At 46.1% G+C, this 27282-nt stretch overlaps 1 protein-coding gene across 1 annotated transcript in view; it reads left to right on the top strand.

Moving 5' to 3' along the window:
- Positions 1-27282, top strand: part of MET (MET proto-oncogene, receptor tyrosine kinase) — a 238537-nt gene that overhangs the window by 41983 nt on the left and 169272 nt on the right. The window contains exon 2 of the mRNA XM_030216229.1: positions 7156-8367. Within this exon, the coding sequence (XP_030072089.1) occupies positions 7156-8367 (1212 nt within the window). The remainder of the gene's footprint in view (positions 1-7155; positions 8368-27282) is intronic.

The raw sequence follows: 27282 nt of genomic DNA, 5'->3' as shown, positions 1-27282 counted from the left end.
GACACCCTTACGAACTTACGATCCCTGAAGCCATGAAGTCAGCTTCAGAATGTTGGAGGTGCTTTTTATTATAGTAGATTACTCCGGTGCCATTTCTGGGCTCCCTGAATTGATAGGGATCTGACGATAAAAGACTTAAATGAGCAATACACACAGTACAGCATTTTGGCTTCCTGGACCATGGGATGTTTTTCTAAGGACTGCTGAGCACAGATGCCCATCCATCAAATCATCTTTCTATCATGGTGGCCCAGACATCTGTCAATCCATGATAAGGATATATTTATTTTTATATAGTAATTGGTTCACTAATTCCTCTGAGTTTCTCTCTTGAATCTCATCTGAGTTTCTCTCTTGAATCTCTGGTCAGTAAGCAGAACAGAACTATATGCTATGGCTCTCATTTTCAAAGCAGATGATAGTCTCAAAATGGCCAAAAAAGGTCCATCTGCTGAAAATATCCAAATTGTGATTTTCAAAAGTCAGAATTTGGATGTTTTACACTGCCATTCATCCAAATAGCAAGGGGGCGGCACTAGGGAATATCCAAAATTAAGACATCTTTCAGCGATAATGGAACGGGAAGAAACATTCAAGGCAAAAAAAAGGATGTTTTTTTTCTAGACCTGTTTCAATCACGCCCTGATAACAGAGAGCTCCCTCCCCCTGCCCCGGAACAGGAATTGATGTCAGAAGAGGCAGACAACCAGCAGCATGTGCCTGAGGTGAGAGAGAGAGAGAGCAAGCAGAGACATTGGATGGAAGGATGAAGTGCGAGAGGAGAGATACTTGATGGAATGAGGAGAGAATGGTAAACCAAAGTTCACATTTAGGAAAACTGTGGCCCCAGCAAAAAATTGCAAAATTTTAATACATTTTTAACTGAAATAACTATAAAACATACATATGTGAGCAATATCTTGCCTGCATATGAATTGATTTTTGCTTCACGGCTTCAGCAATCTTTGCTACTTCTAAATGACGGCCATCCTGAGTATGACTGTGCTCAAACAATCTGCCAGTGACTGCTCCATCTAGAACTTTGACTGTCATGGGACATTCGTAGTTTCGTCTTTCCTCACATTAATAAAACACAATTCCACCAATAAAAGCTTTCTGTTTGACATATATGTAATCTTCAAGAGCCAACTTCTGCTTCCCCTTTTCACTTGCAGCCCATTCCATTTTCTCACACCCTATTCGGTCTTCTTTGCAAATGCCCCTTTCATTGTTTTAATCATGTGGAAATTGAGATGGGGGGGGGGGGGGGGTGATTAATCAAATGGCAGTCGGTCTAGGTGGCAATTGTCCAGATGTAATTAATTGACCGGGTGGGAATTAGTCGGATACTAGGACAAGTATGAAAGTGCATGTATTGCACCTATTGTACAAAAGCAACACAATGCAAATGTGAGCCATATAAAATAGCTGCCTGAAAGTCTCCTGCACCAAGTTACATCTGCTCTGAGCAGATGTAAATTTGTGTGACAATTCAGAGCTTCCTTGCATGAACTGCTCACTTTTAGGTCTTCCCAAACCATTTATTAGGTCAGGTCTTTGACGTGGTCAGCACAAAACACTAAATTTCTATCAGCCGTCCTCTATTAGATTTAATTGAACATTCAAGGGGATTGACTTGCTGCATGGCTACAGCTCAGATTCAGATCATGGATGGATGGTCTGACATTCTCCTCCTAGAATTTTCTGATATACTAGTAAAAAAGGCCCGTTTCTGACACACATGAAATGGGCACTAGCAAGGTTTTCCTCGGCTCCCCTGCAGCCACCCATGTCCAGCGACCCTCCTCTCCTCCTGCGCCCACTGTAGCCACCCATGTCCAGCGAACCTCCTCTCTCCCCTGCCCCCCTCCTGCCACCCATGTCCAGTGACCCCCTCCAGCCACCCATGTCCAGCAAACCTCCTCTCTCCCCGCCCCCCCTCCTGCCACCCATGTCCAGTGACCCCCTCCAGCCACCCATGTCCAGCGACCCTCCTCTATCCCCTGCCCCCCTCCAGCCACCCATGTCCAGCAACCCTCCTCTGGACATGGATCAGCTGTGAGGCATGTTTTTTTTTTCCCCCTGGGTTCTGAAGTTGACATCATAATGGCTACAGTGATGTCAGCCTGATCTACGGAGCCTAGCAGACCAACTCGGAATGAGCCACGGTCCCAGGCAGCAAGTCAGAATGTTGGAGATGAGAATTTTTATTATACTAGTAAAAAAGGCCCGTTTCTGACACAAATGAAACGGGCGCTAGCAAGGTTTTCCTCGGAGTGTGTATGTTTGGGAGAGTGTATGTGAGAGTGAGTGTTTGAGAGTCAGAGTGAAAGTGTGAGTCCAATCCATGCTCCTCTGTCACCTGGCCCCTCCATTCATCCCTATCCAGCAATTCCGCTGTCTCCCTGAGGCCTGCCCTGCAATCCATATGCATCCATGGCCATCTGTCCCCTCCATTCATCCCTATCCAGCAATTCCCCTCTCCCTGAGTCCTGCTCTTCCAATCCATGCCCATCCATGCTCCTTTGTCACCTGGCCCCTCCATTTTTCCCTATCCAGCATTTCCCCTCTCTGCCTGAGGCCTGCCCTGCAATCCATATCCATCCATGGCCATCTGTCCCCTCCATTCATCCCTATCCAGCAATTCCCCTCTCCCTGAGTCCTGCCCTTCCAATCCATGCCCATCCATGCTCATCTATCACCTGGCCCCTCCATTTTTCCCTATCCAGCATTTCCCCTCTCTGCCTGAGGCCTGCCCTGCAATCCATATCCATCCATGCCCATCTGTCCCCTCCATTCATCCCTATCCAGCAATTCCCCTCTCCCTGAGTCCTGCCCTTCCAATCCATGCCCATCTGTCACCTGGCCCCTTCATTTTCCCTATCCAGCAATTGCCCTCTCTCCCTGAGGCCTGCCGTGCAATCCATATCCATCCATACCCATCTGTCCCCTCTATTCATCCCTATCCAGCAATTTCCCTCTCTCCCTGAGTCCTGCCCTCCCAATCCATGCCCATCCATGCTCCTCTGTCCCCTGCCCCCTCCATTCATCCCTTTCCAGCAATTGCCCTCTCTCCCTGAGCCCTGCTCTCCCAATCCATGCCCATCCATGCTCCTCTATCCCCTGCAGCCTCCATTCATACTTTTCCAGCAAGTCCCCTGTCTCCCTTCCATGACCCCCCCTTGCATCCATGCTCCTCTCTCCCATGTCCCAGCCTGGCCCGCCCTCTTCTCCCCCCCCCCCCTTCGCATCCATGCTGTCGTTTCTCCCCTGCCCTCCCGCTCCCATTGTTGTACTTTAGTGGCCACCCTCTTCTCTCCCCCCAACATGGTTTTTTTTTTTTTTCTTGTTTTTAAATTTACCTCCGTGGCTGTTCCGGCAGCGAAGCGTCAGGGAAGGAGGCGGCGCTCAGCCTCGCGACGTCTAGGTTTCCCTTCGCTGTGTTCCGCCTTCTTTTGACGTCATCCTTGACGTCAGAAGAAGGCGGAACACAGCGAAGGGAAGGCTAGACGTCGAGAGCGCCGCCTCCTTCCCTGACGCTTCGCTGCCGAGCGTTGCGATTGGTTGAGTGTCATTGCTCCGCCCTCGACGTCATCACGTTTGACGCGTGGGCGGGGCAGACACAATGCGATCTCACCCCCTTCACTTAGAATGTTGGCTAACTAACAGAGGCTTCATTAGAACGTTGGAGGTGCGTTTTATATAGAGAAGACTAGTAAAAAAGGCCCGTTTCGTAAACAAATGAAACGGGCGCTAGCAAGGCTATAGAGAGAGTGAGAGTGTGTATATGTATGTGTATCTGTGTGTGTGTGACACAAAGAAAGTGTGTGTGTGTGTCTGTGCGAAAGAGAGTGTGCACAGGTAGGGTGAAAATGAAGAGACAGCAGTGAAATTTTACATAGGACAGCTGAACCATTTGAGGCGTGTTTGTGTGTCTGTGTGAGAGAGTGTGTATATGTGTGTGGCTGCGTGTGTGTGTGTGAGAGAGTGTGTATATGTGTGTGGCTGCGTGTGTGTGTGAGATAGAGACAGTGTAAGTGTGTGTGTGTACGTCTGTGTGAAAGAGAGTGTGAAAGGGTAGGGTCAAAATGAAGAGACAGCATTATAATTGTACATAGCACAGCACAAACATTTGAGGCAGTTCTTGCCTTATCTCCCCTGCCGCCCCCTCCATACCCAACGATGCGTTCCTTGTCTTCCATCCCCTCTGTGTCCTGTCTGTATGTGTGTGAGAGAGAGAGAGAGAGAGAGGTGCTAGCAGTCCCTGTGATAGTGGCAGGTCAGTTGCTCATTATAGCCAGTTAAGAGTGAGAGTGTGTGTGTATGTGCTGTTTTTTTTTCCTTCCCTGCTATGCCCTCCGTGTCCGTTGTTTGTGTGGAGAGCAGAGATTTATATGGTCCTTTTAGCGTTGCTGTTGACGTCGCGTAGCAACTGTGTGCTGCTGGTTTTCATTGTTCCGCGATGTGTCTTATGTCACGTTCCATCGCTTAGTAACGGGTTCGCGATGCGATTGGTTGAGTGTCATTGGTCCACCCTCAACGTCATGACGTTTGCGGGGGGCGGGGCCAACACTCATGGGCGAATTCCTGGTTTCACCACCATGCATTTAGAACGTTGGGACTTGTGGAGGCTTGAGAATGTTGGAGGTGCGTTTTATATAGAGAGAGAGGATAAAGCAGAATTCTTAATTCCATCAATGATGGCAAGCTATCCAGATTCTGCTGCAGCAAAACAGCACCATACCATGATATATCCACCTCTGTGCTTGTCAGCTGGGAAAGAGTTTCTTATTTTGGAAATCACACTAAAATACTTTTCTGTGTCTGAACTGTGTGGCAACATGCTGGAAACACCCTCAGCATTGCACAGTTTTTCCATTTACCGTTCACTAGTGTTTGCTTTTAACACACAGTAAGTGCAAAACTTTACTGAACTTTAGTAAATATACTCTGTAGATGATGCCTATGGGGGGGTCGATATTCAAAGCAATTTAAACAGCCAGAGATTGCTTCTGACCGGTTAAAGCGCTTGTGCAGGGCTATCCGCTGATATTCAGCGGCACTTAACAGGTTAGCGTTGCTGAATATTACCACAGACTGCTAAAGTAAAGTGAAACTTGGCTATTTTGTGGGTGGACCAAAGCAAACAAACACAGCGGAGGTGACATGCAGGATGATGCAAAACAAAGCGTCCAATGGACTCAAGAGTTCACATCAGAAGCTTTATTCAAAGTATAATGGACTCAACATGAATTGTGTTTCAGCCACAAAGGCCTGCCTCAGGAGTCCCTGTGAACTGTAAATATTTTGTTACTCAGCACCCTAAAGGTATATCAGCCAAAGTAAACCATAGCTTTGTGTGTCAGTTCCAGGGGCGCCAAACGTACAAAGTTGCTGCTAAACAAGCAGCATGCAACTTTGTACGTTTGACACCTCTTCTACTGACGCATAAAGCTAAGGTTTACTTTGGCTGTTATACCTTTAGGGCGCTGAGTAATAACCCGGCATTGAATTTCTGGTAATACTGCTGGTAGCAACTAAAAAAAGCACTCACCATTGCCAGTTGAAGATCTGCCCCTATGTGTCTATTTTAAAAATACCAGCACAAATCATATTTAGAAGCCAGGGTCATTTACACTTCTTGGAAGTAGATATAAACGTTTTGCCTGTATTTTAAAAGTAAATCACAACTCCACCCGTGCTTTGCCCAGAACACACTTAAATCTGTCTTGTGTAAAAGTACACACGTTCTAGTTATTATCCCCCAAATTCTTTAAAAGTTGCTAAAAATCTCACACTCTTAATTTGCATGTGTAATTTAATTGAATAACGAGCTAATTAGTAGCAATAATTGGCTTGTTAAGCAATTAGTACTAATTAGATTTAATTGGAATATATGCATGTAAATTTAGGCGTGGAATCTACACCTAACTTTTACTCATAAGCTCAAAAAGGGGGGGCATGGAAATGGGAGGGTCATGGATGGAATTGGGGTGATAACACGCGTAGTTATAGAATAAGGGGTAAATGGGTCTAATTTAGGTGTGAAGATTTGCACCCAGTTTCAGTTGGTGAAATGGCCACACCTAAGGCACGATTCCCGGGTGTAAGCGCCGTTCTATAAACCACGCATAACTTTAAGTATGGCTTATAGAATCGCAATTGTTTTGGCGCCGATTTTTGTTGGCGCCATATATAGAATTCACTCCATGTGGACTTTTACACGTGAGGTAATTTTATAAGAAGCATTTTACATGTGTTACACTTGAAAATGTTTTTATGAAATTACCTATTTTGTGTCTGTGAGGCAAAACACAGTAGATATGGCCTTTAATTAGAGAAACATGTCGTATAATAAGTATATACGTAACTGGGTTTTATAGTGCAATAAACAGTGAAATGTTATGTACTCGTACAATACCTTTAAATCTTTGGGGCATGTTTTTTTGTTTTCCTCTAATCAGACAAAATAGTTTAAGCCTGTTTTCATATTCTTGTGAATTCATATAACTGCCAGTAACTTTTTTTTAATCATTAACAACAGAAACGCAGTCAAGTTTGATTCATTTTTTTGTTTTCCCCCAGATCTCCTAAACAGCATGTGCTGATATAGCTTTAGCATTTATAATGGTTTTTTTCCAGAAGGTGGCTAAGTTTAGCTGATCCATTATTGCACATTTCTAAGAGTACAGAATATCTTGTGTGAGTCAGGATATAATGCATACTATGGCACAGAAACCAGCCTGACCACAGGAGATTTACATGGTCAACTGAAAGAGCTTGAAACATCTCACTACTCATCAGTCACTTATGGTGGGTAAAAAGCCACATGAAATGAAGATGGAATAAAACTAAAAAAAAATGAATGACATTTTCTACTGTCACCAACAGAGGGATATAATATGATAGACCTTTGTTTAACATACAATAGCTTTTGTGTGGTTTTGTAAACATTCTGGAAAGCAACTTCTCTCAATGGTGCAAGGCCTAATTTTATGCTTATATCCATGTTTTGTTGTGAATAACATACAATGCATCATTGCAAAATAGTGCATGCGCTCAGTTTAGTTCAGGTAGTGCTTTCTCATATCTGAAAAACAGTTATACAATTGCTAAATGTAATGCAAAATTATATATATTTTTTATTCTTGATAGGAAATTTTGATCACAATGAAGTCCTCTGGTGTGCCTATGGGATGGATTGTTCTTTCCCTGTTGGCTTTGGTACAAAAAAGTAGAGCACAATGCGAGGAAACTGCAGTGTGGATGGAGATGGCTGTTGATGTGAGGTACCACCTGCCCAGTTTCACAGCAGAGACTCCAATTCAGAATGTTATTCTGCATAAAGGTCATGTCTATGTTGGAGCAGTGAACAATATTTACGTCCTTAATGAAAATCTTGTGAATTTGACTACATACAGAACCGGCCCTGTGCTGGAGAGCCCTGATTGCCTGCCTTGTGAAGATTGTAAAAATAAAGCAAATGTATCAAATAGTGTTTGGAAAGATAATGTCAATATGGCCCTGCTGGTGGAAACATTCTATGGCGATCAACTCATCAGTTGTGGCTGTGTGCATAGAGGAGCTTGTGTACGACATACTCTTCAGCCGGATAGACTTGCTGATCTAGAGAGCGGGATGCAGTGTATGTACACCCCGCATATTGAGGAGGAGTCCCATGGGTGGCCTGATTTCATCGTAAGTAGCTTGGGAACAAAGATCCTGTTTACCGTAAAGGATAGATTTGTAAAATTCTTTGTTGGTAACACTGTGAATTCTTCACTTTTAAACTACTTTTCACCACATTCCATATCTGCTAGAAGACTAAAGGAGACGCAGGATGGTTTTGAGTTCCTGACGGACAACTCTTATCTTGATGTCCTGCCCCATCTCAGAGATTCTTATCCCATTAAGTATGTTTATACATTTGAAAGTGACCGCTTTGTTTACTTTTTGACGGTCCAACGAGAATCAGTAGAGTCCCAGACTTTCCACACAAGGATCATCAGGTTTTGTTCATCTGATTCTGAACTGCGTTCTTATATGGAAATGCCTCTTGAGTGTATCTTTACGGAAAAGCGAAGGAAGAGGTCAACCAGAAGGGAAATATTCAACATTTTACAGGCTGCATATGTAGGTAAGCCAGGTGCAACCTTGGCTGAGGAGATGGGCTTTGGACAGAATGATGATGTTCTGTATGGTGTATTTGCACAGAGTAAGCCAGACTCTTCTGAACCAACAAAGAGATCTTCCATCTGTGCAGTTTCTATCAGAACAATCAATGAGTTCTTCAGTCGGCTTGCACACACGAGTGCAAAATGTCTTCAGCATTTCTATGAGAAGGATGATAAATATTGTTCAAGTCAGGTGAGTTTTCTTTAATTTTACCCTCTGCAAATTAAGGCTTGTTCTCTATGTCGCAGTGCTTTTCAGATAACATAATTTGAGCTTAAGGCAGGTTCAGATTATGGGTTGTACATGTGTGTCAGATGGAAAAGAAGATGAAGTGTTGCATAGCGAATATTTTTTTGTCAACATTAGAAACATACCACAAGAGGAAAAAAAAGTTGCTCTGCCTTTCAGATTGAGCATCCGCTGTCTTAACCTTTTATTAGCAAAAAGCATCATATGTATGTAATGTCATGCAGTGTTCCTGACCAGTTGTGTGTGTGTGTTTGTGTATTTATACATATATATAAAGAACATTACTTGTATGTAGTAATGTATTCTTCTGCAGAATAATGATGACAAAGGATTTGCAAAACACATTTAAAGGTCTGCTAATATTTTTACAGAAGTGGGTTACTATTCATTTATTTAAGTCCTTTAGCATTCATATGTTGGATAACTGAATTATTAACTGCATTCATTCACTGTGATAGATTAATCAAACATTAGTGTAGCAGTGGTGAGCCTATATTGTAAATTTCCAAAGTGGCACTTTTGGCTAATTCCATCAAAGCCAAAAAGTGCAGTTCCAAATTGAAAATAGTCTTAGCAAGGTTGACACTTACCAATCTGATAAATCTTGTTTGGCATTTTATGGTAGCTGAAATTTTTAAGAAAAAAATAATTTGCCAATTATTAGAGTAGTGCCTCATGTTTGATATGTAAGATAAGGATACTAGGTATATTATACACCTGACTTAAAATCAAGAGTATGCATTGGAAAGGCCGAGGCTTGTTTTTTGACATTGACCATAGAGTATTAATTGTCAGACGTTTTACGTTTCTCAGTGTATGGCCCTGATGAAGCCACACTTGAAGTATCCTGTAAAGATTTTACCCTTTTGTTTAGGAGTGATACAACAGAGATGGATAAGGTATACCCTGGACAATTATGCACTTGTGTGCCAGTGAAAATGTGTGCATAATGAGCACATGTGTAGTTATGCAAAATAGTGTAATTCTCCACATGGGCAAAAGGGACCTGGTGATGGGAAACAAAAGCCACAGATGATGGTGTGGCTTGAAAAGTGATTGGCAGTCAGCCAGGACAATTCAGTCAATGCCATGTACTTCTACCTGAGAAGACATGTGGACGGAGTTTGGGTTTTACCAGAAAGAATGCTGCTAGATTCTGTGGGGTTTTTTCCCTACATGTGTCAGTCACAGTATTTTTTCTTCAGCCACAATATTTTTTTTTCATCAATCCCTGGAAAGATGAGTGGGTTTAACCATAGGGCTGGCAAAGTAGAAAGAGCCTAGGTGGGTCTCTGAAGTCATGGCTACTGATACTGATGACAGGGCCTGTTCCCAGGAGTTGCTGCCACCATCTACAGTATGTTAGAGAGGAAGCTGATACATCCTGAAAAGCAGGTGCTACTTGAAAGTGCCTGGAGAAAAGGAGGGAGGAAAAAAGGGCTTGAGAAGAAAATACCTGAAGGAAGGGGTCTTGATGGGGAAGGAGAGGAGGGTACCCTAATGAAGAAGGAAGGCTGATGGGGTAAGCAGGGCATGAAGGTAGAGAGGAAGGGTGCCTGATGGGAGAATGGGGGGAGACTAATGGGAAGGGGGAATGATGGGGCACTGATGGGGGAAGAGCCTATACAAGAAGGCCAGGAACAGAAATATGGTAAGAGGACAATGATGAGGCAGTGGTCCTCCTAGCTAATAGAAGATGGAAAGCATGGTTTAGCTGATGAAATCTATTTTGGTAGGAGGAAAAGGTAGGGTTCAGGAATTGGGAACAGAATACTGGGGTTTGGGGGAGAGGAGTTCTATTTGTCACATCACATGTACTGTAACTTTCACTTTTGACATCATGCAACAGGAGGAAAAACAGCAAATGAATGAACTATTAGATGTGAAGGAGGCATTCAAATTTATTGCTATGGTGATTTAGTTATTTGAATCTTTTAGGGCAGTGGTTCTTAAACCTGTCTTGAGGGACCACCAGCCAGTCAGATTTTTAGGTTATCCCTACTGAATGCACATGAGAGAGATTTGCAGTTAATGAAGGTGACAGGCATTCAAATCTGTCTCATGCCTATTCAGTAGACAGCGCCTGAAAACCCGACTGGCTGGTTGTCCCTCAGGACAGGTTTGAGAACCACTGTTTTAGATAATGAGATTATGGGATACACCATTGGTGAACAGAGAAAAACGACTAATCTCACAAGCACTTTTGCTATTAACAGAGATGGCAGCATTATGTGTGCTCAGCAGTTTTCAAACTGTCCACATTGGGTCATACATCACGAACAATTCTTACCTGTAGACTTTGCAACAATTCTCAAAGTGAAAGCATGTGTGTGCTTTCATTTTGAAGTGTATCATAGGTATGAAATGTGTGGTCACTTCGACCTGCATTTTCTACAGGTAGACTTTTGTTAAAAAAAAAAAAAGATGATGCAAATGTTTGACAACATAATTTGCATTTCTTTATCCTATCTCAACCTAGACATTTCTCGTGGAATGGCTTCTTTCAATGGGCTAAAATTGTATACAATATGGAATAAAAAGTGTACAATTTTAGCCTCACTAAGGGAGGGCAGGTTATGGACAGTTAGTTGACAAGCAAAGTGCTTTTTACCTGTGTAAATTTCTTTGAAAATTGATTTCTCCATAGGAGAAACACCTGTCTCATAATGTTGTAATATACTACTGACTTTCTTCAGTTGTTAACCAATCAAAACTATCCTAATGTCAAAGGATTCGAGTCTTAAAAGACAACAGACTTGTTAACTGTATAAAACTATAAAGCAAGGGTGTCTGTGATTGGCTAACGTTGCCTTTATAACCTTTTTTTAAAGTGTTTTGGGCAACAAACTCCTCGCTTTTTTTTGTGTGCTTTTTTTTACATATAGGTGTTCCCTCAGTGAAATGACACTTTATGTGATGTGTTTGTTAGTCTGTATTCTGTGGTCTTTGGGTTCTTGGAGGTCGGGCAGAGACTTAAGACACTTTTAAAACATCTGTTCGCCTAGTTCCACAAATGGATTGCCCTCTAGGATGCAGGAACGAGCAAGCCTGCCCCCGAAGAGGCCACAAAACCACGAAGGTTTCTTAAGGTGGGCCTGGGGAGGGCCTACGGGTGTTTGGGTGGCCGGGGGAGTGGAGAGTGATCGTTGGGGTTGGAGGGTTGTGGCGAAAGTGATCACAAAGGAGAGTACACTACTGCCGCTAGAAACACCCCTTCAGAAGATCCAATTCCTCCCCTGCTTCTAGGCTCCCTTCTAGAAACTACCAGAAACTGCTCTAATCCACTGGCAGAATCTGGCGCCAGAAGGTCTGAGTATCTCATGCACTAGAAAAGTGCAGTAAGCATAAAGGAAAAACAGCAGTTCTAAAGTGTAGCCTAGAGACCCTAGGTCTGCAGAAAGCTTGAAAGAAAATGCTGGAACAGATTGTGGATTTCTCCAGCAAACAATGCACTCTTATTGGCTGACAGAAAAGAAGACTGCCAGCCACCAGCTAGGTACAGACACTGATGCACTATTAGGAACAGCAAGGCAAAAAATGCATACAGTTGTATCTATATAAATAATTCTCACCCAGGGAAGCACTGCCCGTCAGCACCACTCACTGTCACTCATGCACCACTCCCTGCCCCTCACTGTCACTCATGCACCACTCACTGTCACTCATAGACCCGCCCTTGGCCACGCCTCTTCCGCACATAATTCGCAAACCAACGTTCTAAGTGAAGCTGCAACTTCCGGAATGTGAGGCGACAGAGATCGTAATGTGTCCCCACAAGTGTCCGCCCCGCCCTCGCGTTGGAACGTCGTGACGTACCCATGACGTCCCAAAAGCATTGCCGCCCCGCCCTCACATCAACACGTCATGACATCGAGGGCGGGTGAACATAACACCAAACGCACTTCCACAGCCTTAAGACGTCTGAACAGCATCGCCGCCCTCGCGTCAAAACGTCATGACATCGAGGGCGGGTGAACATAACACGAAATGCTCTTCCACAGCCTTAATCGGCGCAACACATGACCGCGAGGGGGACAGCGAGGGAAATGCAGCGGTGCTAGGTAAACACATTTACAGATACACACACACACACACGGACTCCTTCCTCCACAATACAAACGGACTTCCACAGCCTTAATCAGTGCTGCTGAGAAGCGCCAGGGCGACAGCAAAGAAAATGCAGCAGCGTTACTACAAAAATAAACAAAGACACACACACAAGTGGACTCCTTCCTCCACCACTTCAGAGACAACAGACGATTAGCAAAAAAAATAAACCCACACAGCTGGACTCCTTACTCCACCAGTTCACATAGATCACACGATTAGCATGCTAAGCAGGAGTGACATCCCTCCCCTTCACTGGCAGGCAGGCAGGCAAAGAAGCAGGGAGATAAGGGGGGGAGGGGCGACCCCTGCCACACACTCTCATTCACACACACGCACTCACTCTCTGTCTCACAAACACACTCGCCCACAATCACTCTCTCTCATTCACAATCACACACTTCCATCTGCCAGGGAGAGAGGGAAGGAAGGAAGGGGGCCACTCTGGCACACACTCTCATTCCCACACACACACACACACACACACACACACACACACTCTCTCTCTCTCTCTCTCTCTGTCACAAACACACACTTCCACCTGGGAGGGAGGGGGGCCACCCTGGCGCAAAATCCCCTTCAAGACATTCATTGCACAAAACAAATACCTTGCTAGCGCCTGTTTCATTGCTCTCAGAAATGGGCCTTTTTTTACTAGTACTATATATTTTCCATCACTGTTACACACATATCAGTTCATCTTTTAGTGGCTTTATAAATGGGACAGTTCTACCTGTTTGCTCTAGCAGCATCTGTCTAGACAAGATACAACCTTGGAGACCTGTAATTGGTGGTGTTGGGTTGCTGTTTTCCATCCGGTCTGTACATCATTACTGTCTACTTCTTGGCATACCTGTTGTAGTATTGTACATGATTATGTTTATCTTGTAGTTTCTCCTTCGCCAATAATGAGTGTGACCTTTGGTCAAACAATTCCTTCAACTGGCAAGGAGAGTACACAAAAAAAGAAGAAAAGCATAGAATTTGTTGTGTTTTACCTCGCAGTTGTTTGACAGACCCCTTAGTATCTGAGAAGATAAATGTTTATTAAACTCCCTACCATCCCCCACCACAGTGCCACAAATGTGGACTAAGTTGGCAATAGAGCAGTGCCAGTTGAAAAAATAATTATATTTTGGCAAGCTCTCATACTTGTTCCTTAAGGAGGAGGAGTATGCAGTAAAGTTAGGTTCAGCCGTTAAAGTATATAAATAAAAAGACCATTATTATTTTCATTTAATAATTACCGTATATATTTGAGTATAAACTGATTTTTTGGCCATTCGCTCTCCCAACAGTATATGGTTTTATTTCCCTCCTCCACCAATGCCGTCTTCTCCTTCTGTACAGAGAGAGCCCTTCCCCGAGCCTACCATTTTGCCTGCTGGTCTAATGGAGAGTCGGGGCAGAAGCTATTGTCAGGCACACCTGCCCATGCTCATGCTATCTTCCTTATTGAAAATGGCTGCTGTGACTTCCAGCAGAAGTCTTGCGAGAGTGTGCTCTGCCAGTAGTAGCTCCAGTCCCAAAATAGGTGAAGTGATCTCCAGCAGCAGTCTTGTGAAATTGCCACCGGAGGTCATGCCTTGGGTGAATCTCTTCATAAAGGCGGTTAATAAATCCCAATGAACAAATAAATAATAAACCACAAGTTAAAAAATACAACAATGCTTATGGCTGAATAGAGGTAAGGGATCATCACCCTATTCCAATCTTGCATTCAATATTGTTTGGTAAACTGCAGGGATGGGCAGTGAAAACAAGATTTAGAGTAAGTATGGAAGTATAGGGGAACACAACTGTATTCTGTCCAGTTGGCATTCCAAATGCTTTCGTCTTGCCCAATTTACAATAAAGAACTCCACAACAATGGTGAGTTGTTCGTATGCATGGAGGCACATTTTCAAAGCACTTAACGCTTTCAAACTTACAAAGTAACCTATGGAACTTTGGAAGTCTAAGAGGGGCATAATCGAATGGGGACGACCATCTCTAAGGGCGCCCATCTCTAAGGACGTCCCTGGAAAGGGGCGGGGAAACCGCTATTATCGAAACAAGATGGGCGTCCATCTTTTGTTTCGATAATACGGTCGGTGATGCCCAAATCTCAACATTTAGGACGACCTTAGAGATGAGCGTCCCCAGTTTTTGGCGATAATGGAAACCGAGGACGCCCATCTCAAAAACGACCAAATCCAAGGCATTTGATTGTGGGAGGAGCCAGCATTCATAGTGCACGGGCCCCCCTCACATGCCAGGACAGCAACCAGGCACCCTTGGGGGCACTGCAGTGGACTTCACAAATTGCTCCCAGCTGCATAGCTCCCTTACCTTCAGTGCTGAGCTCCCCAACCCCCCCCCCCCCCCCAAAGCCTACTCCCCACAACTGTACACCACTACCATATGCCTAAGGGGTGAAGGGGGGCACCTACATGTGGGTACAGTGGGTTTGTGGTGGGTTTTGAAGGGCTTACATTTACCACCCCAAGTGTAACAGGTAGGGGGGGATAGGCCTGGGTCCGCCTGCCTGAAGTGCACTGCACCCCCTAAAACTGCTCCAGGGACCTGCATACTGCTGTGATGGAGCTGGGTATGACATTTGAGGCTGGCATAGAGGCCAGCAAAAAAAAAAAAAATTAAGTTTTTTTTTTTAGGGTGGGAGGGGTTGGTGACCACTGGGGGAGTAAGGGGAGGTCATCCCCGATTCTCTTCAGTGGCCATCTGGTCAGTTTGGGCACCTTTTTGAGGCTTGGTCACAAGACAAAATGGACCAAGAAAAGTCGGCCAAATGCTCGTCAGGGACACCCTTCTTTTTTCCATTATCGGCAGAGGACGCCTCTTAAGCATGCCCCAGTCCTGCCTTCGCTACGCCTCCAACACGCCCCCGTGAACTTTGGTCGTCCCCACGACGGACTGCAGTTGAGGAAGCTCAAAATCGGCTTTCGATTATGCCGATTTGGGCGACCCTGAGAGAAGGACGCCCATCTCCCGATTTGTGTTGGAAGATGGGCGCCCTTCTCTTTCGAAAATGCTCCTGTAAGTGCTTTGAAAATGAGTCCCATTGTGGACTAAATTCAGTAAATGGCACCCAAACTTGGACGCTGAAAAAAATGCACACTGTGCAAGATGCATGCGTAAATCCAGATTTTTGCCAATTAATGCCAACAATTGATAGTGCCCAATTATTGGCACTAAAAGTGCTCGTTACTCAATTAAATTGCATGTGTAATTGTAAGCACCATTTATTGAATTTCCTTTTGTATGTCTGTCTCAGAGGCATTGAGCCTCTATATTGCATGCTTTTCATGTTAGTTCTCAGTATGGCTCTTCCAATATCATGTAAGAATTTAAGGATGAATGAATTCCATGTGATTTATCACTTCCAACGCAAGCCAGACCATAATTTACACATGTAATTGTGCGACCTAGCCACACTCTACCCAGACTCTGCACATGCATACACCTCCCTTCAATTTATATGCCTTTGCATGTAGCTGCCATTTTATAGAATAGCACATTGCAGAACTATTGGCATTTACACATGTGTGTGCACACACATCCATGCATATGTTGATATTGTAGCTACTGGTCATTTACATGCATTTGTGGTGCCACCTGTATAGAATTACTATTAGTAAGTCCCGCATTAACATGCTGACGGCAGTGCTGCTGTATTTTATTGGGCATTAGTGACAATTAAAAATGTTTGAACTTGTTCATGCCTTTGGGCTGTATGTAATTCAGTACTTGCATTTTGAGTTTAGCAGGCAGGTAGACTGAGTGGATTAAGCAGGAACTCTGAGATAAGTCTGAAAGATTGTAACCTTGGATTCCTGTGTCACAGAGCATGTCCTGAAAACATCAAAAGAATGAACTTGGCATCATGCACATTCATCACTGATGTTATAATTAATTTCACTTAACCAACTTGGCAGAAAATTCACCTCAGCATACTTTAATAGACTCCTATGATCCTGTGTAGCATACTGACAAACTAACACTTTTCCATTGTATCATTTTATTTTTTTTCTGGATAATCCCTTTTCTGGGGAGCAACATCAAGAGTGGAAAAATTATTGGGAAGCTTGGCCACCAGCCCAAACCTTTAGGACTGAAGGAAAAAATGTGTTTTTCCTTATAACATTTTGTTCTTCCTTTTTTTTTTTTAAATAGGTATTTGTAACAGTTATTTTTTCCATCCCAATGTATGTTGGCAAAAAGGGGGGGGGGGGGGGGTCTACAATGTTTGTCCATCTGTCTGTCTGGTGCAAGATAACGTTCGAGAAATTTATTTGAATGGGATGAAATGTGGTTTGTGGGGGAAAAAACAGTAAAAAGACACTTCAAGTTTGAAACAAGCCCTTCCCTCAAAAATGGATCAGTGCATTTCTATGGGAGAAGGAATTCCAGCTTCTGTAGAATAGAAATTTGTGCACAGTGAAATACAGCAGTTAGACAATTCCTCCTTTCAAACCCCACCACAACGAAAAATACCCCCGGCAACTGCCCACCCCTCAAAATTGTTTCACCATCCTGCAAACTGCCCCATAGTAACCCCTGCTGCTTATTTATTTATTTATTTATTTATTTGTGGCTTTATTTTAAAAATTCTTATTTCCCATCTAACTACTACCCTAGGCAGCTTACAAAATGTCACGTTTTCAAGGCAGAAACTAGGTTCGTGAGCCCTTGGGCCACTGCCGTGCAGCAGCAGTGGCAGGCAAAACCACCCCACACCAGAGACAAGGCAGAACTCTGACAGAAACAGCTAGACTTAACTTGCGCTTGACCGCCCTTCCCCAGGAGTTGAGCCCCTGGGTGCAGGCGGCCGGCAGGACTTACCGGACAGGGCAGGCACTGGATACCAACTAGGCTGAACAGGGACTGAGGGTCAGAGGGGAAAGGAATATACATGGGCAGCAAGGCAGGAAACTGGGCTAGGACTCACAGACAAACAATACTACACAAAGCAGGAAATGGACAAGCTAAAGGACAGGAACTGAAAGCTGCCACGCAGCCACTGAAATGGTACAAATACTGACAGACAAGAGACAGGACTGAAAGCTGCAGAGCAGCCACTAAAACAGGGTACAAATACTGACAGACAAGAGACAGGACTGAAAGCTGCAGAGCAGCCACTAAGCAAACGACACAGACAAACAGATACTAGACAAGGAATACAGACCAGAAACAAGACTAGGGAAGTAAGCAAATAAACCTAAGCTAAACTACACACAGATAACTAGAAACAGACAAGGAACTAAACAAGAAACCATACTAGGCAGAAGTGCAACAAAGCACCAACAAACCAGGGACCTTAGACAATGCAAAGGCAAACTCAGAAGGTTTCCAGGTGGTAATAAACCCATCAGCAGCTGAACTCAGCTGCAGGAATCATGAGGCAGCTACGGGTGAGGCTAGCTGCCAAACTTCAAACCAAGTCTGGAGGGCTGGAATATCTGGACTGGACCGGAAAGAAAGTCTGGAAAGTCTATGGCAGCCACCAGTTCTGGCCACCAGAGGGCGAGAGGAACACAAACCAAGACACAGGCAGAAAGCATACTGAAGCACAGAGAGGCTTAACACACACAGGTGCAGTATAGTGGAGTAATCAGAGCCATGCTGGAAGCAGCCAGCACACAGAGACAGAACTAACTCAGGAAGAACAGACAGAAGCCAGCTCAGAAGCTGACCGCCGGAAATAAGGTGAGTCTGAGAGGGGTCACGACCACAATCATGACCCAAAAAGACATACATAAAATCATAATATAACAAGAGCAAGAACCAACAGTCATAAAACTTCTCACTACCAACCATCTACAATCGGAACACTCCGCATATCATCAAATTGCTGGACCACCATTCAATCATTATTAAAAAAAAATAAAAAAAAAATAAGAACCATCATCTACTTTCAAAGGTCAGCCATCTTCCCCTCTACCTTGGCAAGCTGTCTAAACCACACACCCCCAGCAATTGCCCCATTAACTTGCAATGTGCCCCATTTGCAAACACTACCCCACCCCCATACATGCATAGGGATTGCAAATAATTCACAAATTGTGATGTACTGTATTTTATGTTGTTCAGATATATTTCATTTTCATTGTTTTTATTTCTGTTGTGAAATTTTCTGATCGACTTGAACTGCTTTCTTATCAGTTACTATATGTATTGCCATGGGCAGGTCTAGGTTAAGGCTTGGGAAAACTAGGAACATACCTAGGGTACAAATTTTCGGGTAGCCCTGTCAGATGTGCACAGGAGTCAGAAGATTAGGATGGGCAACTGTCTGGCTTTCGGGATTCTATTGATTTTTTTTTTTTATCCCTATCTGGAAACTGGAAGGATGGTTAACACTGGAAATTTTACAGAGTTTAAAAACTATTATGTGCAGGTCTCCAGTCCTCCCTTATGTGAGTGAGCCTGCCCTGCCTGATTCCAGGATAACTAGCAAGAGAGATTGTGGGAGGAATCCAGCCCCAGTGGGAGGGGAGGCATACTGGAAGGCTGCTCTGATCACAGAAAAGGAGATGGTGATCTCTGTGCTGTAGAAATAAAGTTTCTGCATGTTGTAGGAGATGGAAGAGAATTGAAGCCATTCCACAAATAGGAAAAGTAATTACAAGAGCAGCATACAAACACTGATTCACAGAAACATAACAAATTACAGAATTTTACCTTTCAAACAATCTCCCCTCATCTCATCTCCCAATCAGACACACAGAGAACTAACACAGATGTACTCTTAACTTGTCCACTCATGCAGAAACACACACACGCAAGCATGCACAGACACATATGTATTCATATGACCATACTCAGGTGCACCAGCCCACACACACACATATATACACACAGAGGTTGGAAAGAATTCCATGAGCAATGATCTGCAAGCTTTCCCCACTTGTTTCTCATATTTCACTCACCTTTTTTTTTTTTAAGTGTTTTGTTCTTTAGGTCTCCTTTCAGCCTCTCCCTCTTCCCTTCAGTCACATGTTTTTCTCAGTCCCTCCCACCCTTGTCCCCAAACTCCACTCAGGTATGGCCAGCATCTTCCTTCTCACCCAGGCTAGTAGCATCATTTTTACCCGAGTCAGCAGCTGCATCCTCCTTTGAATCTGGGCTGGCTTCTTAGTTGGAACCCAGCTTGCCAATATTTCTTTTGCACCTGAACTAGAGCAGTATCAGCAGATGAATTTTAGTCTGGTTTGATGGAATGTGTAGGAAGCTGCCAGTTCCACTTAAGCATATTCACTCACAGATTTACTTTAAGAAGCCTAGCTATGGAGGACTTAACAGGGAGGGTGTGGCTCAGACAGGCCTAATAAAATTCCAGAGCAGAAACAAGTCGGGGAGACCCAGGGCAGAGAGGAACGACTTTTCAGCACACATTTGTTTACAACCGAAGACTGGCTAAGGCTGGAAAAGCTTTATCTTGGAATCTTGTGAAAGTCCTGATTATTTATTTATTTATTTGTTACATTTGAACCCCACATTTCCCCACCTATTTGGAGGCTCAATGTGGTTTACATAGTACCGTAAAGGCGTTTCCCAATTCGGTTGATAGCAGATACACAGTTATATTGTGGCCAGATGAGGTAGGTGTGGATCAGGCGTCATGGGGTTGAAGGAAGTGAAGATTATAAATTGTCCAGTATGATCATTAGTTATGCTGTGTTGCTGGGTGCGGGGATTTATGTTGGATCGGTGGGATAGGCCTTTTTGAAGAGGTGAGTTTTGAATGATTTCCTGAAGTTTAAGTGGTCACGGATTGTTCTCACAGCATTTGGGAGTCCATTCCATAGATGTGCGTTTATGTAGGAGAAGCTGGATGCATAAGTTGTTTTGTATCTTAGTCCTTTACAGTTTGGATAATGTAGGTTTAGGTATGATCGTGATTGATTCTGTTTCTGGTTGGTAGATCTATTAGGGCTATCATGTATCCTGGGACTACGCCGTAGATAATTTTGTGGACCAAAGTGCAGATTTTGAAGATGATCCATTCTTTGATTGGGAGCCAGTGCAACTTTTCTCGTAGGGGTTTAGCACTTTCGAATCGTGTTTTACCATATATCAATCTGGCTGCTGTGTTTTGGGCGGTCTGGAGTTTTTTTGTGAGTTGTACTTTACACCCCGTGTAGATTCCATTACAGTAATCTGCATGGCTTAGGACCATTGATTGTATTAGATTTCAAAAAGTTTCCCTCGGGAAGAAAGGTTTTATTCGTTTGAGTTTCCACACTGCATAGAACATTTTTTTATTACGGTATTTACTTGGTTCTCGAGAGTAAGGTTGCGATCGAGTGTGACGCCTAGTATTTTTAAGCTGTCTGAAGTAGGGAGTGTGTGTCCTGGGGTGCTTATGGTTGCGGGTTTGTACTTGTTATGTTGTGATGAGAGGATGAGGCAGTGTGTTTTTTCAGTGTTTAGTTTCAATTGGAATGAGTTTGCCCAGGAGTCCATAATGTTGAGGCCATCATTAATTTCATTGGTTATTTCTGTCAAGTCATGTCTGAAGGGAATGTAGATTGTAACGTCATCTGCATAGATGAATTGGTTGAGACCTCGATTGGACAAGGACTTTGCCAGTGGGATCATCATCATGTTGAAGAGTATTGGTGATAGTGGTGATCCTTGAGGTACTCCGCAGGCTGCTTTCCACGGTGGTGATACGTTTGAGTTTAATTTTACTTGGTATGTTCTGGTGGTTAGGAAGCCCTTGATCCAATTAAGTATGTTTCCATCAATCCCAAAGTGGCCAAGGAGTCTCAGTAATATGTTGTGGCTTACCATGTCGAATGCGCTCGACATGTCAAATTGGAGTAGAAGTATGCTTTTACCTATGGCTATTTCCTGCTTGAATTTGGCCAGGAGAGTGACTAGGACAGTTTCAGTGCTATGGTGGGAGCAGAATCCTGATTGTGAATCGTGCAGTATTGAGAATTTGTCCAAGTAATCAGTAAGCTGCTTGGTCACCAAGCTCTCCATCGATTTTACTACTAGAGGGATAGACGCAACTGGTCGATAGTTGGTGAGATCATTTGTTTTTTTCTTAGTGTCTTTAGTTATTGGGGTAAGTAGGATGTTAGTATATTCCTTGGGGAAGGAACCTTGTTGTAGCATGAAGTTTAGGTAGGATGTGAGGTCTTCTATGAATCGGTTGGGGGCGGATTTAAGTAGATGACTAGGACATGTGTCCAGTTTGCAGTGGGTGTTGGCAAACCTATGAGTTGCTTGTGTGACTGATTCAGTGGTGAGTGGATTGAATGTTGATCAGGTACGGTGAGTTGAAATAGTTTCTTCAGATCTTTGTTATCTGGTCCTAGGTTGGTTTTATAGTAGGACCTTTTGGTTTGTCTAATTGCATATTTGTATTTTCTGTATATTTGTTTCCATGCATTGAATGTGTTTTCATCTTTTGTTTTTTTCCATGCTCATTCTAGTTTTATGGATTGTGTTTTGAGTTTTTTTAATTCGTCATTGTACCAAGGTATTGAGTTTTCTCCGAGGACAAGCAGGCTGCTTGTTCTCACTGATGGGTGACGTCCACGGCAGCCCCTCCAATCGGAAACTTCACTAGCAAAGGCCTTTGCTAGTCCTCGCGCGCTCATGCGCACCGCGCATGCGCGGCCGTCTTCCCGCCCAAACCGGCTTGTGTTCATCAGTCTTCTTTTGTCCGCACTCGGTACGGTCGTGTTTTCGCCGTGTCGGGCCCCGCAAAGTCGACCTCGCGCGTTCGTCGTGTTGTTTCACAGAAAAAAAAAAATCCATTCTGTGTGGAAAAAAGACTCTTGGTCTTTTTTCCCCCCGCTATTTTCAGCTTTTTCGCCCCGGTAAGTTTTCTTTCGTCGTCGGGGTAGGCCGCTTTTAGGCCTCGGGTCGAAGTTTTCTTCCCCTTGTTTTTTCGGTGCCTTTTCCGCCATTTCGACTTTTGATCTCGCCGGCGTGATTTTTCTGCCCATGACATCGAAGTCTACCAGCGGCTTCAAGAAGTGCACCCAGTGCGCCCGGGTCATCTCGCTCACTGACAGGCACGCGTCGTGTCTTCAGTGCTTGGGGGCTGGGCACCGCCCGCAGGCCTGTAGTCTGTGTTCCCTTTTGCAAAAGCGGACTCAGGTAGCGAGATTGGCCCAGTGGAACGTTTTGTTCTCGGGCTCTTCGTCGGCATCGGCACCGGGGGTATCGAGTGCATCGACGTCTTCAGCGTCCAGAGCTTCATCCTCGGCCGCCAGTGCATCGAGGCATCGGCCCTCTGCATCGGCGCTGAGACATCGGACAGCTGCATCGACGTCGGTGGTACCGGGACCTCGTCGGCTGATGTCGTCGGACGGTGGTGCTTCGTCTGGAGTGCAGGTGAGGGCTGTCCATTCCCCTGCTGGTGGCAGTGAGCCTTCGGGTGGGTCTCCCCCTACCCTGAGGGCTCCTGCGGTACAGCCCCCCCCCCGAGACCGACCTCCTTCGGCCTCGGCCCCGAGGAAGCGACGGCTGGATTCTACGTCCTCCTCGTCGGTGCCGGGAACCTCTGGTGACATGCTTCGTTCCAAGAAGTCGAAGAAGCATCGTCATCGGTCTCCTTCCCGTGTCGGCACCGAGAGCTCTGGGTCGCTGAGGGAGTCGGCACCCAGCAGGCATCGGCACCGAGAGGACCGCTCACCCTCTGTTCAGGAGGTGTCGATGCGCTCCACTCTGGACAGCCCGGAACAGCCTCCACGCCCGGAACAGGTTCTGACGTCGACGCCTGCATCGACCTCCATGCCTTTCTCTGCAGCCGCTCTGAACGAGAGCCTCCGGGCCATTCTCCCAGAGATTCTGGGAGAGCTGTTGCGCCCTAACCCTCCGGTACCGGCGGTGCTTGCGCCACCGGTACCGTCGAGCGTGGCGCCGGCTGGCCCATCGCCCGAGGTGAGGTCTCCGGCGTCGGTGCCGCGTGTTGTACCGGCTGCCGTCGCCTCCCAGGAAGGCTCCCGACTACGTCGGCGGAGGGAGCTTCGCCGATGCGGGCAAGGGAGTCTACCTCTCGACGCCGAGGGTGAGGCCTCGTGGGAAGAGGAAGAAGACCCCAGATATTTCTCTGACGAGGAGTCTGAGGGTCTTCCTTCCGATCCCACTCCCTTTCCTGAGAGACAGCTTTCTCCTCCCGAGAGTCTGTCTTTTGCTTCCTTTGTCCGGGAGATGTCTACGGCCATCCCCTTCCCGGTAGTTGTGGAGGACGAGCCCAGGGCTGAAATGTTTGAGCTCCTGGACTATCCTTCTCCACCTAAGGAAGCGTCCACTGTACCCATGCACCATGTCCTAAAAAAGACATTGCTGGCGAACTGGACCAAGCCTCTAACTAATCCCCACATTCCCAAGAAGATCGAGTCCCAGTACCGGATCCATGGGGACCCAAAGCTGATGCGCACTCAGTTGCCTCATGACTCTGGAGTTGTGGATTTGGCCCTAAAGAAGGCTAAGAGTTCTAGAGAGCATGCTTCGGCGCCCCCGGGCAAAGACTCTAGAACCTTAGACTCCTTTGGGAGGAAGGCCTACCATTCCTCTATGCTCGTGGCCAAAATTCAGTCCTACCAGCTCTACACGAGCATACACATGCGGAACAATGTGCGGCAGTTGGCGGGCTTGGTTGATGCGCTCCCCCCTGAGCAAGCAAAGCCTTTTCAGGAGGTGGTCAGGCAGCTTAAGGCGTGCAGAAAATTCCTGGCCAGAGGGGTGTATGACACCTTTGATGTTGCGTCCAGGGCCGCTGCTCAAGGTGTGGTGATGCGCAGGCTCTCATGGCTGCGTGCCTCCGACCTGGAGAATAGAATCCAGCAGCGGATTGCGGACTCGCCTTGCCGTGCGGATAATATTTTTGGAGAGAAAGTCGAACAGGTGGTAGAGCAGCTCCACCAGCGGGACACCGCATTCGACAAGTTCTCCCGCCGGCAGCCTTCAGCCTCTACCTCTACAGGTAGAAGATTTTTTTGGGGAAGGAAGACTGTTCCCTACTCTTCTGGCAAGCGTAGGTACAATCCTCCTTCTCGACAGCCTGCAGCCCAGGCTAAGCCCCAGTGCGCTCGCTCTCGTCAGCAGCGTGCGCCTCAGCAAGGCACCTCGGCTCCCCAGCAAAAGCAAGCGACGAGCTTTTGACTGGCTCCAGCAGAGCATAGCCGACATCCAAGTGTCAGTGCCGGGCGACCTGCCAGTCGGAGGGAGGTTGAAAGCTTTTCACCAAAGGTGGCCTCTCATTACCTCCGACCAGTGGGTTCTCCAAATAGTCCAGCAAGGATACACCCTCAATTTGGCCTCAAAACCTCCAAATTGTCCACCGGGAGCTCAGTCTTACAGCTTCCAGCACAAGCAGGTACTTGCAGAGGAACTCTCCGCCCTTCTCAGCGCCAATGCGGTCGAGCCCATGCCATCCGGGCAAGAAGGGCTGGGATTCTATTCCAGGTACTTCCTTGTGGAAAAGAAAACAGGGGGGATGCGTCCCATCCTAGACCTAAGGGCCCTGAACAAATATCTGGTCAAAGAAAAGTTCAGGATGCTTTCCCTGGGCACCCTTCTTCCCATGATTCAGGAAAACGATTGGCTATGCTCTCTGGACTTGAAGGATGCCTATACACACATCCCGATACTGCCAGCTCACAGACAGTATCTGCGATTTCAGCTGGGCACACGTCACTTCCAGTACTGTGTGCTACCCTTTGGGCTCGCCTCTGCGCCCAGGGTGTTCACAAAGTGCTTGGCTGTAGTAGCAGCAGCACTTCGCAGGCTGGGGGTGCACGTGTTCCCATATCTCGCCGATTGGCTGGTGAAGAACACATCCGAGGCAGGAGCCCTGCAGTCCATGCAGATGACTATTCGCCTCCTGGAGCTACTGGGGTTTGTGATAAATTATCCAAAGTCCCATCTTCTCCCAGTGCAGAGACTCGAATTCATAGGAGCTCTGCTGGATTCTCGAATGGCTCGCGCCTATCTCCCAGAGACGAGAGCCAACAACTTGTTGTCCCTCGTCTCGCGGGTGCGAGCGTCCCAGCAGATCACAGCTCGGCAGATGTTGAGATTGCTAGGCCACATGGCCTCCACAGTTCATGTGACTCCCATGGCCCGCCTTCACATGAGATCTGCTCAATGGACCCTAGCTTCCCAGTGGTTTCAGGCTGCTGGGGATCTAGAAGACGTAATCCACCTGTCCACGAGTTTTCTCGAATCCCTGTATTGGTGGACGATTTGGTCCAATCTGACTCTGGGACGGCCCTTCCAAATTCCTCAGCCAGAAAAAGTGCTGACCACGGATGCGTCTCTCCTGGGGTGGGGAGCTCATGTCGAGGGGCTTCACACCCAAGGAAGCTGGTCCCTCCAGGAACGCGATCTGCAGATCAATCTTCTGGAGTTGCGAGCGATCTGGAACGCTCTGAAGGCTTTCAGAGATCGGCTGTCCCACCAAATTATCCAAATTCAGACAGACAACCAGGTTGCCATGTACTACGTCAACAAGCAGGGGGGCACTGGATCTCGCCCCCTGTGTCAGGAAGCCGTCAGCATGTGGCTCTGGGCTCGCCGTCACGGCATGGTGCTCCAAGCCACATATCTGGCAGGCGTAAACAACAGTCTGGCCGACAGGTTGAGCAGGATTATGCAACCTCACGAGTGGTCGCTCAATTCCCGTGTAGTGCGACAGATCTTCCAGGTGTGGGGCACCCCCTTGGTAGATCTCTTCGCATCTCGAGCCAACCACAAAGTCCCTCAGTTCTGTTCCAGGCTTCAGGCCCACGGCAGACTGGCATCGGATGCCTTCCTCCTGGACTGGGGGGAGGGTCTGCTGTATGCTTATTCTCCCATACCTCTGGTGGGGAAGACTTTGTTGAAACTCAAGCAAGACCGAGGCACCATGATTCTGATTGCTCCTTTTTGGCCGCGTCAGATCTGGTTCCCTCTTCTTCTGGAGTTGTCCTCCGAAGAACCGTGGAGATTGGAGTGTTTTCCGACCCTCATCACGCAGGACGAAGGGGCGCTTCTGCATCCCAACCTCCGGTCCCTGGCTCTCACGGCCTGGATGTTGAGAGCGTAGACTTTGCCTCTTTGGGTCTGTCAGAGGGTGTCTCCCGCATCTTGCTTGCTTCCAGGAAAGATTCCACTAAGAGGAGTTACTTCTTTCTATGGAGGAGGTTTGCCGTCTGGTGTGACAGCAAGGCCCTAGATCCTCGCTCTTGTCCTACACAGACCCTGCTTGAATACCTTCTGCACTTGTCTGAGTCTGGTCTCAAGACCAACTCCGTAAGGGTTCACCTTAGTGCAATCAGTGCATACCATTACCGTGTGGAAGGTAAGCCGATCTCAGGACAGCCTTTAGTTGTTCGCTTCATGAGAGGTTTGCTTTTGTCAAAGCCCCCTGTCAAGCCTCCTACAGTGTCATGGGATCTCAATGTCGTTCTCACCCAGCTGATGAAACCTCCTTTTGAGCCACTGAATTCCTGCCATCTGAAGTACTTGACCTGGAAGGTCATTTTCTTGGTGGCAATTACTTCAGCTCGTAGAGTCAGTGAGCTTCAGGCCCTGGTAGCCCAGGCCCCTTACACCAAATTTCATCATAACAGAGTAGTCCTCCGCACTCACCCTAAGTTCTTGCCGAAGGTTGTGTCGGAGTTCCATCTGAACCAGTCAATTGTCTTGCCAACATTCTTTCCCCGTCCTCATTCCTGCCCTGCTGAACGTCAGCTGCACACATTGGACTGCAAGAGAGCATTGGCCTTCTATCTGGAGCGGACA

Source organism: Microcaecilia unicolor, chromosome 10 (assembly GCF_901765095.1).
Source record: "Microcaecilia unicolor chromosome 10, aMicUni1.1, whole genome shotgun sequence".
NCBI lineage: Eukaryota > Metazoa > Chordata > Amphibia > Gymnophiona > Siphonopidae > Microcaecilia > Microcaecilia unicolor.
This window is presented reverse-complemented; position numbering and strand designations above follow the sequence as displayed.